Source organism: Morone saxatilis, unplaced genomic scaffold (genome assembly GCF_004916995.1).
Source record: "Morone saxatilis isolate NCDOM2014 unplaced genomic scaffold, NCSU_SB_2.0 Contig21, whole genome shotgun sequence".
Taxonomy (NCBI): Eukaryota; Metazoa; Chordata; class Actinopteri; family Moronidae; genus Morone; species Morone saxatilis.
The window spans coordinates 11,449,550-11,463,048 of NW_023339774.1; the positions used below are offsets into that span (position 1 = coordinate 11,449,550).

Below are 13,499 nucleotides of genomic sequence, written 5' to 3' on the forward strand. Positions count from 1 at the left end.
ACCCAGCTTACCTGCTTTAGGCTGTGCAGATTCTCCAGACAACAGGCTGAAATCATCCAAAGCAGAGGCAGCGGATGTGGGAGCAGAAGAGACAGAGGAGGTGGCGCTGCTTGCTGCCGGCGGGGCGGACGGACCAGAGATCAGAGAGCAGCCCAGGAGAGAGTCGTCTGCAGTGAGAGGGTCTGGACAGGTTAGGAGAAAAGAGGGTCAAGTTTAGCTGTGGTTCAAATACAAAGAGGACCAGAACACATGATTCTAAGATCTACAGTGATACATGCATTCACTTTCTGACTTAAAGCTGTAATATTTGAACATCATTTAGCTCTTAGAAACCAAATACCCATGGTCTCAATAATGTTATCTTAATGCTAAAGGCTTTGTGGGTAATTGCAGATACATAACTTTCTCTCAGGTTATTACAACAGCAGAGGATTTTTATAGTTATTTGCCAACAAACTCTTGTAATTCAAGAAATGTATAACATGTTATTTATTCACAATAGTCTGGCAATGATTGTGGGTTTTTTTAAAGTGGGGGTTTGTGTATGTACAGTAGATGGCAGTCAGCACATCCTTGGAGAAGCAGACAGACAAACATATTTCAGCCACCTAAAGACTCAATATCAGTTGAAGTGTACGCTATATTTAGAGTATTTTCACTGCTTTAGCTTGCTGACAGACACCTTTCTATGGTGTTATAGGTTTATATATATATAAACTGAGGTGTTATACAGATTTATACTCTATTCAAAGCCCCCAGAGTCCTTTGACAAAAAACAGTAATTTTACCTGGCAGAACCCAGGAGTTGCTTGTCCACCGCTGCCTTGATCGGTTAGTTTGTGTTATTGTTACTGTGTGACTTTGGTGTTTTAACATGTTAGTTTGACTTGCACTTGGACTCTGGTCTACCAACCACTCAAAATGCTTTACACACTCATGAGACCCTCCCATTAACACATCATTCATACACTGATGGAAGAGGCAGCAGTTTGGATCCAAACTAATGTTAGTTGCTGTGGATTGAGGGAGTGGTAGACCAGCAATTCCCATATGCTGCAAGGTAAAATTACTGTTTTTGAATGACTGAAAGTGAAAATGACTGCTTCAGTTTTCCATCAGAAAGGGCTGTCTGACAGCAAGGTAAATATTTGATGTTCTAAATATAGTGTACACTTAAAACTAAAAGTGACTGTTTTGGTGAGTCTTTTTTTGAAATATAAAATATGTTTGTCTTTTTGCTTCTCCAAACTGGGGGCGTGCTGACATTTTTTGTAAGTAATACACTATTGACTATGGATAAGTACCTCATACAGCCCTACTTGAAAAAACAAAAACATCCCTTTAAGCAGGGATTTGCTTTTGTTTTTGGTCTTAACCCCAAAAAGGACAGAAAAACGAAATAAATCGAATTCAACAATGCACATACACACACATAAACACACCTTTTGCAGACTCTTCCACAGAGCCACCGAAGGGATCAGACAATGACAAGAGGTCGGGAAGCATGAGTGAAGACGTGTCTGGAGATTTGAGTCCTTCAATCAGCTTCGCTAAAGGCCAATAGAGGTTTAGAGACAATAAAGGAGACATACTTGAACAAAGTGAAATGACAACATCAGCTAAAGCAACCACATCTGAGAAAAATACCATACAAAGGTGCATTTGTGTGTACAGTGTGGATCCACAGAGAGAGATATTTACCTGGTGTGTCTGAGAGTTCGAGGGTATGAAAAGGATCTGGGACGATCAACAGCGAAGCTCCTGAATCAAGACTGGCTGATGGTTGTTCAACTAGGAGACAGAAGTTTAATCATTGATTTATAATCCATCCTCAAGTCTAAAAATGAATTATGGGAGAAATCAGATTTTTTTCAGTTGGTGTGTCTGAATACAAATAGTTGTTTAGACCAATTACAATGATTAATATCAAGACAAGTGTGTATTCGTTATCCGCAGTTGGTATTGAAAACTGACCTTGGGTGCTTTACATCCACTTTTTCAAACAGCATAAAATGTATTCATATCTCCAAATACAGGCAGTAATTCATAAAGTGTATTTTTATCAACCAAACAGACCAAATAACGAAACTTTATAAGCAGTGAGACTCTAAAGCAACAGTTTTACCTAATGCAGTATATACGCAAATCAATTTTTAAACAAACTATTCTTTCTTGTTAAAAGGAAACACATAAAAACCAGTGGTTACATTTGCTGGATACAGCATTAACATCGTTCTTTCATTCTGACCAAACCCTTTATTTTATTTATGTGATGCACATAGGCTGCCGTTGCTTCTGAAAGCATCTTAAAAGCTATCAGATTAATGGATCAGGTGCATTAAGAGCTTTACCTCTTGGTATGACGTTACATTATATTCCTTCAGAATCAGTACAATGCGTTATGTGACATTAGTGCAACAGTGAGATATTAAAGTGGGGAACAACTTACAAAGAGATATTTTTCACTCATTTTTTTAAATCTCAGGTCAAGTCATCTTTTATGTCCACAAACTAGCATGCTAACTCATGCTAATGTCTGACAATTGACAGGAATGACCACTTGAATTAAGCACATAATCGCTGTGGGGGAGGTAAGGGCAGGTAAACACAGTCTGTTTAAATAGCAGCATCCGTGATTGCAGATGTTAAACATAAACCAGTGTGTTCCTGCTGCTGTTAATGAACACATTAGGTCTGGTGTTTTTAACAGGATGAGGGAAGTTTGCTTTCTGAAAATTGGGTAGTTGTGTGTCACTGAACTGTGTTGCTATTAACCTATTGCTATTAAGTTGTTTATTAAATCTGAAACATGGGACTGTTTCTGTACAGAAGCTCGTACAGGCACAACATATTTCACCCCGGACTTGAACCCAACTAATACTGCCGTCTAATTTTCCTTGTAATGGGTTTAAAATTAAATTAAATATCTTTCCACAGTTTGACAAGATTAAATTCCTATTGCACAGTTGTTTGTTCCAGTTGTTTGTTGGTCTTTTAAGCTTTATGACAAATATTATTGTATAATGATTTAAATAATTAAATCCAAAGACACACAGATGGGAAGTGTCTGTGTATTATCCTCTACGACTGACATACACTATCTGCTTTTTATCCTAAATGGCTAGAATTTAAAATGTGTCTTCAGTCTGAACTGTGTTTGTTGTACAGTGTGAGTTTGTGATGATGTCCCTACAGGGTCTGTGGGTCCAGAAGAAACAAGTGACACATACCAGTTTCTTGGGGTGTATTATCCACAGTTGAGGCCTGCAGGCCTGGTATCAACTCCTCAACTCCCGAGTCAGATGTTGACTCAATTTCTATAGGTAGGTCTGTAAGGAAGACATTTGCAGTTATTAACAGTTTATCACACATTAAAGATACTACAAACATACATGTACACACAAACTTTACCAGCAGGCTTTTTGTCCTCAGTTTTGAATTCATCTGCAGTGAGGTTGGAGAAGTTGTCATCTTCAAATGGGTTCCACATAGACTGTGTGGGGGTGCTGGTGTCACCGCCAGTGGCAGGAGCAGTGCTTCCAGCTTTGCTTTGGTCCTGTCCTGCATCACCAACACCGAGCTGAACAGGTTGGGTGGAGCTTGGTTGAGATGTAAGTGATCTACAGGTAAAAAAAACACCCAAAATATAAATAAAACAAACAGGAGAAGACTTGAATTTGAACTATTCTTCAGGTTTATTAAAGTACAAGTGCCACTTACTGGTTGAAGGCAGTGCCTCCATTAGCTCCTTGTGGCTGCTGTGAGGAGTCACTCACTGGGACGCTAGAAATGGTGCTAGCTGTGGCATCACTTGGTATGCGCTGGTGGCCCCGTTCTTCAGTTGTCTTTGGAGAAGCAGGTGGAGTCTAATCAAAAGAGGCATGAGATGAAAATTATACATACATATATATGGATGAAGAGAACACCAGACCATGTCACTTACAAGATTATGGCCAAATAAAAAGGAAAGAAAAGTAAATTATTCTGACAGATGATGTTCAGACAATTTGAAGCTGGATGGTAACAGCTTACCGTTTCAGCTGCTCTTTGGCTGATCTCGGTGGAGGCGGGCTGAGCCTGGGCAGCTGCTGGCTGAGTTATCTGCTGCTGAAGAGATGCAGGCGGCTGACCAGGGGCCGGTTTGTTGGGTGAAGGCTGAGCCGCTGGCTGCTGAGCCTGGGCGGCCTGCTTGCGTCGAGCTGGACGTTGAGGTGGGGCCGGGCTCGATGGCGCCTGCGCCTGCTGGGAGTTGGCGCCGACCATGGAGGGAGGTGTGGTCTGTTGCTGAACTATTGGCTGTGCTTGCGGTTGAATGTCAGTCTTGGTCACTGGTGACACGACTGCTGCTGCTGCTGTGGTAGTCTCTGCCCCTGTAGCTGCTGCTGGCTGCGCCGGCTATCACATACAGACACAGAATCTGTTGTCATTCAAAAGGCTACGTTTGCAAGCCACCTTAAATAACTTGATCCTACAGGTATCAAAAGCAACTTTTACTTTGTAATTTGTGTATGGCTGATACAAATGGTTTCGATGTAATTTGTTGGCGTGTACCTGCTTCTGTGGAGCCATAGCCTGACTTGAATTGTTTTGTGACTGGATGTGTGGCAGAACTGCAGTCTGTGCCTTCTGTGACTGCAGAGCTGCAGCTGGCTGAGAGAGGTCTAAGCTGACTCCTGTGGGATGTAAAAAAGAGCACAGACTACACATTACTCAACAGCATGGAAAAATGTTCATCTTAAATGGTCCTATGTGCAACATTTAGGAGGATCTATTAGCAGAAATTAAGTATAATAGTCATGTAGGTGTAATCACCATATAGGAATTGTTGTGTTTTTGTTACCTTAGAATGAGACGTTTTTGTGCCCTATGTTAAAACTGCCATGTTTCTACAGTAGCCCAGAAGGGACAAACCAAACACTGGCTCTGGTTTTCCATTTGCATTTTTCACACATTTCGTGGCCACTGTATTTTCTCCTTCGCGCTTGGAAGGGGAGGGTGAAACAAGGGAGTTGCAATCTGCTACTAGTGTGGAGAAAATCATTACATAATCACTTTGGGCCTGTGGTTAGATTGCTTTAATTTGCACAAGTCTTAACCTGCATACCTGATCTGATTCTGTTGAGATTTGTAGCATTAAATGTGTGCACAATGGATTAGAGGGATTCCTGTCTTTATGCACATCTTTATTCAAAAGCTCAGTTTCTTTTCTTGTGATGGATAAGGACGGAGTGCTGTACGTACCCACAGGCTGAGCTACACCACCAGGGAGATTAGCCCGCTTGCGAGGGGTGAGAGCAGCAGGCTGGATTGGTAAGATGCCAGCCGCAGGCTGGGTATGTGCTGCTTTGGGCCTCTGGCGAGGGGTGATGGAGGTTTCAGTGGTGGGAATTGGATCTGTCAGTCTGGTAACAAAAGAAGCATGTTGGCATTTGTTAATTAAGATAATATAGTTATTTAATGAGTATCAGAATACTGACTGTACCCAATTACTTCCACAAAATGTAGTGTTGATACAGCTTTAATGATAATAAAATGTAGGCAGGTTATGCTTGCCTGGACTTAGTTTGGCTCTTCTTTGCTGCAGCAGCCTCACTCGCTTTGATTGGCTCAGGAAGTTTAGATGGAATTGGAGAATTCTGGATTATGGGAAAAAATGCAAAATTGTTAAAGAAATCTTGAATTTTCCACAAGAGCAGTATGAGTGACAGTGGCACTCAGGCACCACTGTGTGATTTTTGCAGTTGGCAGTAACAATGAAGAATATCATTAGCGCTAACAAGCATTTTCTACAGTATGCAACTGATGATTTACTGTAAATTATCCTCCCACTGCCTGACTATTGGTTCCGGTAGAGATCCTACAGCAGATCCCACTGAATACGACATGAAAATCAATTCCTGATGAGAGAAAGCCGAGCAAATCAAACTATTTCAGCTGACGTTAGTGCTGAGAGAGACTGACCTTCACATTCTGAACAGGGCAGGTCCGCTGAGCCAGTTTAAAAGCAAAGTAGGACACCTGGTAGATATCTGGTCTTTTGTCTGGGTCCGGCTCCAGCATGTACCCTGAAAAAACCCCATGAAGAATCAAGAGTGAGACGTGAGAAGTGGAGAGTTATGAAAGCCAGGAAGTAGATATATTCACAACCAGAAGTGCACACTGAATTTGATGTTGTTGAAAAATAAGAAACGTTTATTAGGGACTAACGAATGACGCAGTGAAGATCATAAGAGTAGCGGGAGTTATCTGGAATGGTGAAACTGCCATCACAGATGGCCACCTGGCTTTCACCAAAGGGCAGAGTGAAGAAGCACAACTTGTACAGCAAACAGCCCAACGCCTGGAGAAGACAATCACATGCCCCGTCGCACCAAACACAAGAAGAGAAGAGAAGATGAGACGAGATAAGATAAGAGATTAATCAAGAATACCAACAGTACACAGCAAATCACACCACAAATACCTTTTCCCCTCTAAACACCAGCTGGTGTAAGGATAAAAGCTATGTATTCAGTCACATTGCAGAAGCCCCTGTCATGAGTAAAACAGCAGTCTCTCCTCTTCACTCACCCAGATATCTGCTTTTGTGGTTATAATCTTGTTATTGTAGAGGTTCACCATCTCAGGGGCTCGATATGATAAGGTGGTGTATCTGAAAGAACACAGGAATACATTGGTAAGAATAAAACAGGACAGAATTTGTAGAAAAACTACTGTACTGCGGCAGTGCAATAATGTGCTCAGAAATGTGAATGAAATTTAATCCATTACAAATTCAATCTTGGATCAAGCAAAACCTGCTTTGCAGTCACATCAAAATATTTAGTGTTGTGCAGAACCCTAAAGTCCATAGGTGGATGAGGTGAAGAATTCAATTAGTCTGTAAAAGAACAACAAAGCTGCTCATGAATGAAAAACTGCTGTGTTACCTAAAAGGAGTGCTAATGAACGAAAGCAGCAAATATCGCCAAAGCAGATAAAAAGAGGCACAAACTTTTTGATCTCTTCCTCCACGGTGGCCACTCCTTCCGTCTGTGGACTCTGGAATTTGTTAGTGGCGCTGCCAAAGTCACACAGCACATAATGACCCTTGTCATGCAGGAGGATGTTCTCCACCTGTAGGTATACAAAGAGATGAGACTTCCCATGCAGTCACAACACAGGGTTATACATGAAATGACCCAATTTAGAATTTAAGTGTTAGGAGGTGGTGCATTAATAGACCCATTCTGCCAAGTCAAACACAGATTCTTGCCTGCTGGAACCTGTGCACTTGAGATAATGATGAAAATACAAAAATCAAGGTGAGACCAACTTCACATTATGACACATGCTCCTATGATTCAGGTTTTCTTTTATGTAAATCATGAAATCTGCACTGCAAAGAAAAATGTGATGTTTCCATGACACAGAGTAAATCTCTTGAGTGACAGTAACTTAAAATTAATGAGACAACCACCCTGCAGTTGACTGGGCTCTGCAGAAATGGAAAGTATTTGAAGTATATTTTGACAACTGACAATCTCATCTACCCTCATATTAGAGCTTTCCATAATTAAACACAGCTTCAACTCACACAAACATATCCATCATGAGTCTTCAAAAGACATCACACAGCATGGTGACCCATCTCCACACTTGGTTTTAGCATTGTTGCCAGCACTAGAGAAAAGTCTGGCTGAACTCATTATCATCCTGGTGTAGGGGGGGAAAAACACTCAGGCTTGTGTGTATTTCTTTAAACCTACCACAATGGGCGCTAAGCCTAGGATGCTCTTGCTAAATAGTGTTTAGGCTCATTTTGGTGGAACAATTTGCATGTTGGGAGGTGAGCCACAGATGCCATTTTCAGCGTGAGAGTTGAGTTGCTAGCTCGGGAAGTTGTTATTTTTTCTTGCCTTTGCAAAACAGTAACACACAGATAGCGGAAAAAGAGGAAAATTCCCCCTGAAATAATCAGCCAATGGGAGGCTTGTACCAACAGCCTACTTCCTGTGAGTCAGACTAACACAGAATGGGCCGCCTGTTCTATCTTACAGCTTGCAGAGCATTACACGGAGCACAAGCGGCCAAATGTGTCACCTTGAGGTCTCTGTGGACGATGGGTGTCTTGCGCTGGTGCAGACGAGACACAGCATCACAGGTGTCACAGAAGATCTGCAGCACCTCCGCCTCGGTGAAGCCAGTCTGCAGCCTCTGATTCATCAAATTCACCACCTGCCCCCCTGCAAAATATTATCCAGTTATACAGCTGCATCATATTCAAACTTAACATATATTCTTTTATAACACTGATATTGTCCCTCCTCATTAGTTAATAAGGTTCATTTTTCCTTTGACAGCACAACCAGACTGTCACACAAATCCATTTTGAATTTGAAAGTGCCACACAATCTCAATGTGGTTGCAGCCGCATCCCATTTCCCTTTCAGCACTCACCCTTGCAGTAGTCCATAAGTATGAGAACCTCCCATACATCCCTTGATCCCATAGCTGTAATACTGGAGTCCAGATACCCAACAATATTCTTGTGACCGACAAGGTCTTTCTGCAAGGACACAAACACACATTCAGGAGCATTAACAAACCACAGTGCATAAAAAAATGTTGTACCAAAAAGCACAACTACTGCTGAGTAGCTGCATAGTGTGCACATAGTATGTGACAGGTGAAGTGAATGATTGGAAGTCTTTTATAATGACTCGATTTTGTATGACAAAAATTATTTGCGACACAAAGAAAAGATGGAACAGGAAGGAGATATTTCCATATTTGACTGCAATGAATTTTAATGCCACAACCCTTTCCTTCAATCTGGTCAGCGTTTTGTGGTACAGTGTGAGGCCATCGCCTGCAGAGGGAGCTGCAAGGGACAGCTAAAACCAGGAACCTATTAGGTAATGAAAAATTGTCAAGCACTGCAGCTGAGGTGAAGCACTGTCCTGCTCCGCACCTGTCTGCTCTGTCTAATGCTGCTCCTGTCTACCGTGTGTCGTGTGTTGTGTCGCTGAGAGAAAGAGTATGAGAGAGAGAGTGAGTGGGTAAGTGAGAGAGAGGGAAAAAATGAGACAGAGGGAAAGAAAAAACAAAAAACTTCATATGATGAAGAAGAATGACACCAGACATCATGTTTGAACTCAGTCTTAGGGTCTGTTAGTGTTGGTTTTAAAAGCAAAACCAGAACTAGTTCCAGAGTTGTTAGAATGTGTTGTATGTAATTCTGTTGAATGTTTATACAATCAGCCACTTTTATGTAATTTGACCAGTGCTTCCTTCCTTCCTTCCTGAGTGTTCCTTCAGACATGAAAGAACAAAATTCTGTGTATGAACTCCACGAATGTACGAGTCCAGAAAAGAAAACAGTCCCATCAAGAACTACAAGATGGTCTATTAAGAATTAACCACAAAAAAGTCATTCTACAAGACATCTCAGGAGGTGAGCAGGACATGTAAGACAACACTATGAAAACAAAAACAAAGCACACCAAGAACCAGATGAATAAATACAGTACAACCACCCAAACAACCCTGCTGCAGGCCGTGTGCGTACCCAATTCAGCACTTGTTCTTAGTTATTCTGCACAGATCAGAGAACTTGCATCTGTGGATTTCTTGGAAATTTTCAGGCACCATTAAGAGTTTCAGAAGACATTTGTTTTGTAGTTGCTTTCACATGTGGTTTAAACCCCAGCAGAAATTCACATGAGCTCAGAGTGAGAACAAGCAAGAGAAAATATCCAACCTCAGCGACTCACCATTATCTGAATCTCGCATTTGCACACCTGCAGATCGTGCTCGTTGTTGACATACATCCTCTTCAGGGCACAACGCACCCCTTGATTTGTTCGCACCAGGAACACGATTGCAAAACCGCCTGCAGGATTGGAAAAACAAAACAAATGAAACTGTCAGACCTCAAAGAGATGATGATGACACGTCAGCAAAACGACAACCTGGATGCACACTAGACTGACTAAGACTTAGGTGAAACTCTCATCGCGCCAAGTTTTCTTAGGGCATCGTGATTTTGAGCATTTAGCTGACATGCTAGTTTTTACACACAATTACTTCAACAACTGTTGCCATTTGAGTCCATGTGTAGCCTCACATCAATACGGTCGATCGGGACCAAATGGTGCAGCCTTATAGCGTTATGTATTAGTCATGCCATTGCTGCAGGGTTTACGTAGAGGCCTACATTGAGGCCTAACCATCTGGTATAGCTCAGGCCACAAATTCACTTTGCTGAGTTTAGTTGTGACAGAGTCATCAATTTCAGGCAGACGTTGCGGCCTTATACTGCAACCAGTGTGACGTGTTATTGAATGGCAGCGTAGCACTATAAATCTGCGAGACATACCTATGGACGTGTGTGTGCAGGTTGAGGCTGGGGGTTCGCATCCACGTCCGATGCAAATATTGATGTACAGTAAGTGATGTGCAGACAGCGGGATCAGTTCAAGTACAACACTGTCCTCCTTTATCATTCTCTTGTTGAACTCTGCACAAAAACTGTAAAAGCTACCAAGCACTTGTGTTCAGAGAGATTGTTTAACTTCAAAACTTTTGAAATAGAAATATAAAAAACAGCAAAAACGTCGTACTTCCAGCTTTAAAATAATAAATAAAATCACTCTGTCTTGGGCCAAGTACAGGCCTCTACTTCAGCATCACTAATTTAATAATTTACAGAAAGTGCCTACCCCTGGTATCTATAAAGCATCATGTGTGATCTACAGACTGTACTGTACACTAACCCTCCTTTTAATCATTTAAAAACAAAAAAGATCAAATAACTGCTGCAACTGTGCCGCACCAGGTAGATCTCCATCTCCTTGAATCACACTTCTGAATCAGAAAACAGCTAAACAGGAAACTGTTGTGTTAGAGTACAGCTGAGAGAAAAGCAGCAGGCCTCTAGTTCATGTATCCAAGATACATGGATGCAAAGCTCCATCATTCCTGTGGGGATGACATAAGGTTGCATCCCTGTTCTGTCATGTGACTCATGCATTTGGCTTGAGGTTGCAGGACGCACACATAAATATACTCTCGCTTCGACAACATGCATGAAAATAAAAAAGGAAGGAGGAGAAAACAAACAAAAACAAACGGCACCATCTGGCTTCGTGCAAACCCCCTTTTCTCACCTTCAGCAATGATCTCCTCAACGGTGACTTGGTGCCGCCCGACAGTGAAGGCTCTGCCAATGAAATTTCCGCCTGCATGACTGGACCCGGAGCTGCCACCTCCTCCTCCAGAACCGGGCCCAGAGCTCACCAACTCCCGACGAGAATCAAAGAACTTCCTCATGTTGTCGAAACGACCGGAGGAGTTATTGTATGTTTTTATGTTCTTCAATCAGAGACGAGCTGCCCCCTGTTTCCTGTGCGCTGAATTACTGCACCGACAGATAACGCAGGGCGAAAGACTGCAAACCTAACGAACCCCGGCCGCTTCGAGCAAGTCTATTTGCAGCCTCGAAACACGCAGTGGTGCCTTTGCCACTTAAGATGATGTTGAGACAACCCAGATTTTTGGTGGCAAATTTCCCATTTGCTCGCCAACAGAAGAAGCCAGTCGGTGATAGCGAGAGAGGTTTGCGACGAGCTGTTATGTAAGTGAATTACACCACCCAGGAGGCTAAAGCATCTCCGGAGAAAGTATTTCTTTAGCTATCCATCCAGCTGTTCATGGTCGGCTGCTGATGGTGATAACAGTGGGTCCCTTCTCCATCTCCTCGTCCAGCCATTACCGAGCTAGCTCAGTGCTAGCTACTTACGCGCTATGACATTTCGTGTAAGGTTATCCAGGTTATCCTCTGAAGATAATGTCTCCGAGAGCGATGTGTCCGACGGGTAACTTGTGTGATAGCGTCGCCCGAAAATATCTTTCCATCCTCGGTCAAGTGAAGCGAACGGTTCGGTGGCACATAGCTGCCCCCGTCTACCTATTTAATTGCTCCCATTTGCGATAAAACTATGATTTCACCAAAGCTAACGCGTTAGCGCGGTGAAGCCTCTCATCAACACAAACAGACGCAGAGTCGACCGGAAGCTCAAGAGTCCGTCAGCCGCGACTGTGAACGACAAACTACGGTGTTTGACATCTACCAAAACATTAGGCAGAGGTTTCAACCCAGCAGCCAAATCTCTGCAACCACAGCAATCTTTGGCTGCCAGCGATATCGCAACATCCTAGCTGTTGCTGTTGACGCGCGCAAGGGGTTGTGGGTATTGTAGTTCAGCGCGCAGCTGCAGCCTCCCTCTCCCTCTCCCTCTCCCTCTCCCCCTCTCCCCCTCCCCCTCGCGTTTAGTGGTCGTATGCCGCGTTCAAGTCGTGTAGTTCAGTCCGTATACGAGCAAGCGTGGAAAACCAGAAGCTATGTAGTTTGAGTGTTTCGACTGGAAGCGTCGGTTACGTCCCAGTTTGTGATAAAAGAACTACAGTAGAGTCAGTGAACCTGTGGCAAAATGGCCGCAAAGCCACCATCTCTAGTGGTTACATAGAATAAAATTCAATACTGGCTGGTTGGGCTAATTAAAAAGAAACCACACACAGGTTTATCTGGTTTATAGTGGTGGGAAGTAACTAATTATTATCAAGTACTTTACTTACTTTACTTGAGTATTTCTACTTTATCAGAATCAGAATCAGAAATACTTTATTGATCCCGGGGAAAATGTGTTTGTTACAGTTGTTCTACTCACACATGGTAAAGAATAGAAATAATACTTATCATACAATATCTAACGCAATATACAGAATAGAAATGTATGTATAGGTATATACATAAGTAAATAATATATAAAAATAAAAATACAATAAGAGACTAAGAGATATAATACGATAAGTAAATGTAAGTGTAAGTAAACATATTCCACAGTGACAGAAATTGAATAGTAATGAGTTTATTATGCTTAAACTTACCAGTTACTTTTCAGATTCATATTATTTACACAAAACACAAAATATAATCAACAAATACATCCTAGAATAAAATACGAAAAATAATTGCAAAAACATATGGACACATTGAATACTTATATATTGAATACCATTTCTGATATATAAGTAGACAATAAATAAATAAAACAAAAACATTATTACTGACTACCCAGGTGTCACTCTAGGCTCCAGGTAATTGTGAGGACATTTCTAATTATTTTCAGAATTTTTACAAACCAAACAATCAAGTAATTAATAATTAAAATAATCAGCAGATTAATTCATAAAGAAAATAATTATCAATTGCAGTCCTATACAGAATAGTTTAGAACAGTAAAGTCCCACTTTTACAGTAATGCATGACTAATAATGATCTAATTATATAATATAGAGTAATATAACAGTTACAGGGGACATTTTCCTGCACTTTTTAGTACCTTTAAGTGCACTTTTCAGTGAAGGCCTTTAACTAAGTAGCCTACTTCTACTTAAGTAAACAATCTGTATATTTCCCTCCACCACTGCTTGTAACTAAAGCTGTCAGATAATTG

General features: G+C 41.7%; 2 protein-coding genes across 4 annotated transcripts in view; one reads left to right on the forward strand and one right to left on the reverse strand.

The window, feature by feature from the left end:
- Window positions 1–11,400, reverse strand: part of LOC118332437 (AP2-associated protein kinase 1-like) — a 20,013-nt gene extending 8,613 nt beyond the window's left edge. For all 3 annotated transcript variants that reach the window (XM_035667719.1, XM_035667718.1, XM_035667720.1), the window contains exons 1-18: window positions 11,151–11,400; window positions 9,756–9,874; window positions 8,440–8,548; window positions 8,083–8,225; window positions 6,995–7,116; window positions 6,571–6,652; window positions 6,208–6,340; window positions 5,962–6,065; window positions 5,554–5,636; window positions 5,242–5,402; window positions 4,552–4,673; window positions 4,033–4,395; window positions 3,721–3,866; window positions 3,412–3,620; window positions 3,231–3,329; window positions 1,702–1,791; window positions 1,443–1,550; window positions 12–182 (exon numbers count right to left, since the gene is read on the reverse strand). In XM_035667719.1, coding sequence (XP_035523612.1) covers window positions 12–182; window positions 1,443–1,550; window positions 1,702–1,791; window positions 3,231–3,329; window positions 3,412–3,620; window positions 3,721–3,866; window positions 4,033–4,395; window positions 4,552–4,673; window positions 5,242–5,402; window positions 5,554–5,636; window positions 5,962–6,065; window positions 6,208–6,340; window positions 6,571–6,652; window positions 6,995–7,116; window positions 8,083–8,225; window positions 8,440–8,548; window positions 9,756–9,874; window positions 11,151–11,313 — 2,527 coding nt within the window. In that variant the 5' untranslated portion in view covers window positions 11,314–11,400. The remainder of the gene's footprint in view (window positions 1–11; window positions 183–1,442; window positions 1,551–1,701; window positions 1,792–3,230; window positions 3,330–3,411; window positions 3,621–3,720; window positions 3,867–4,032; window positions 4,396–4,551; window positions 4,674–5,241; window positions 5,403–5,553; window positions 5,637–5,961; window positions 6,066–6,207; window positions 6,341–6,570; window positions 6,653–6,994; window positions 7,117–8,082; window positions 8,226–8,439; window positions 8,549–9,755; window positions 9,875–11,150) is intronic.
- Window positions 11,401–11,484: 84 nt separating this feature from the next.
- anxa4 (annexin A4) overlaps window positions 11,485–13,499 on the forward strand; it is a 9,341-nt gene continuing 7,326 nt past the window's right edge. The window contains exon 1 of the mRNA XM_035667722.1: window positions 11,485–11,617. Within this exon, the coding sequence (XP_035523615.1) occupies window positions 11,514–11,617 (104 nt within the window). The 5' untranslated portion in view covers window positions 11,485–11,513. The remainder of the gene's footprint in view (window positions 11,618–13,499) is intronic.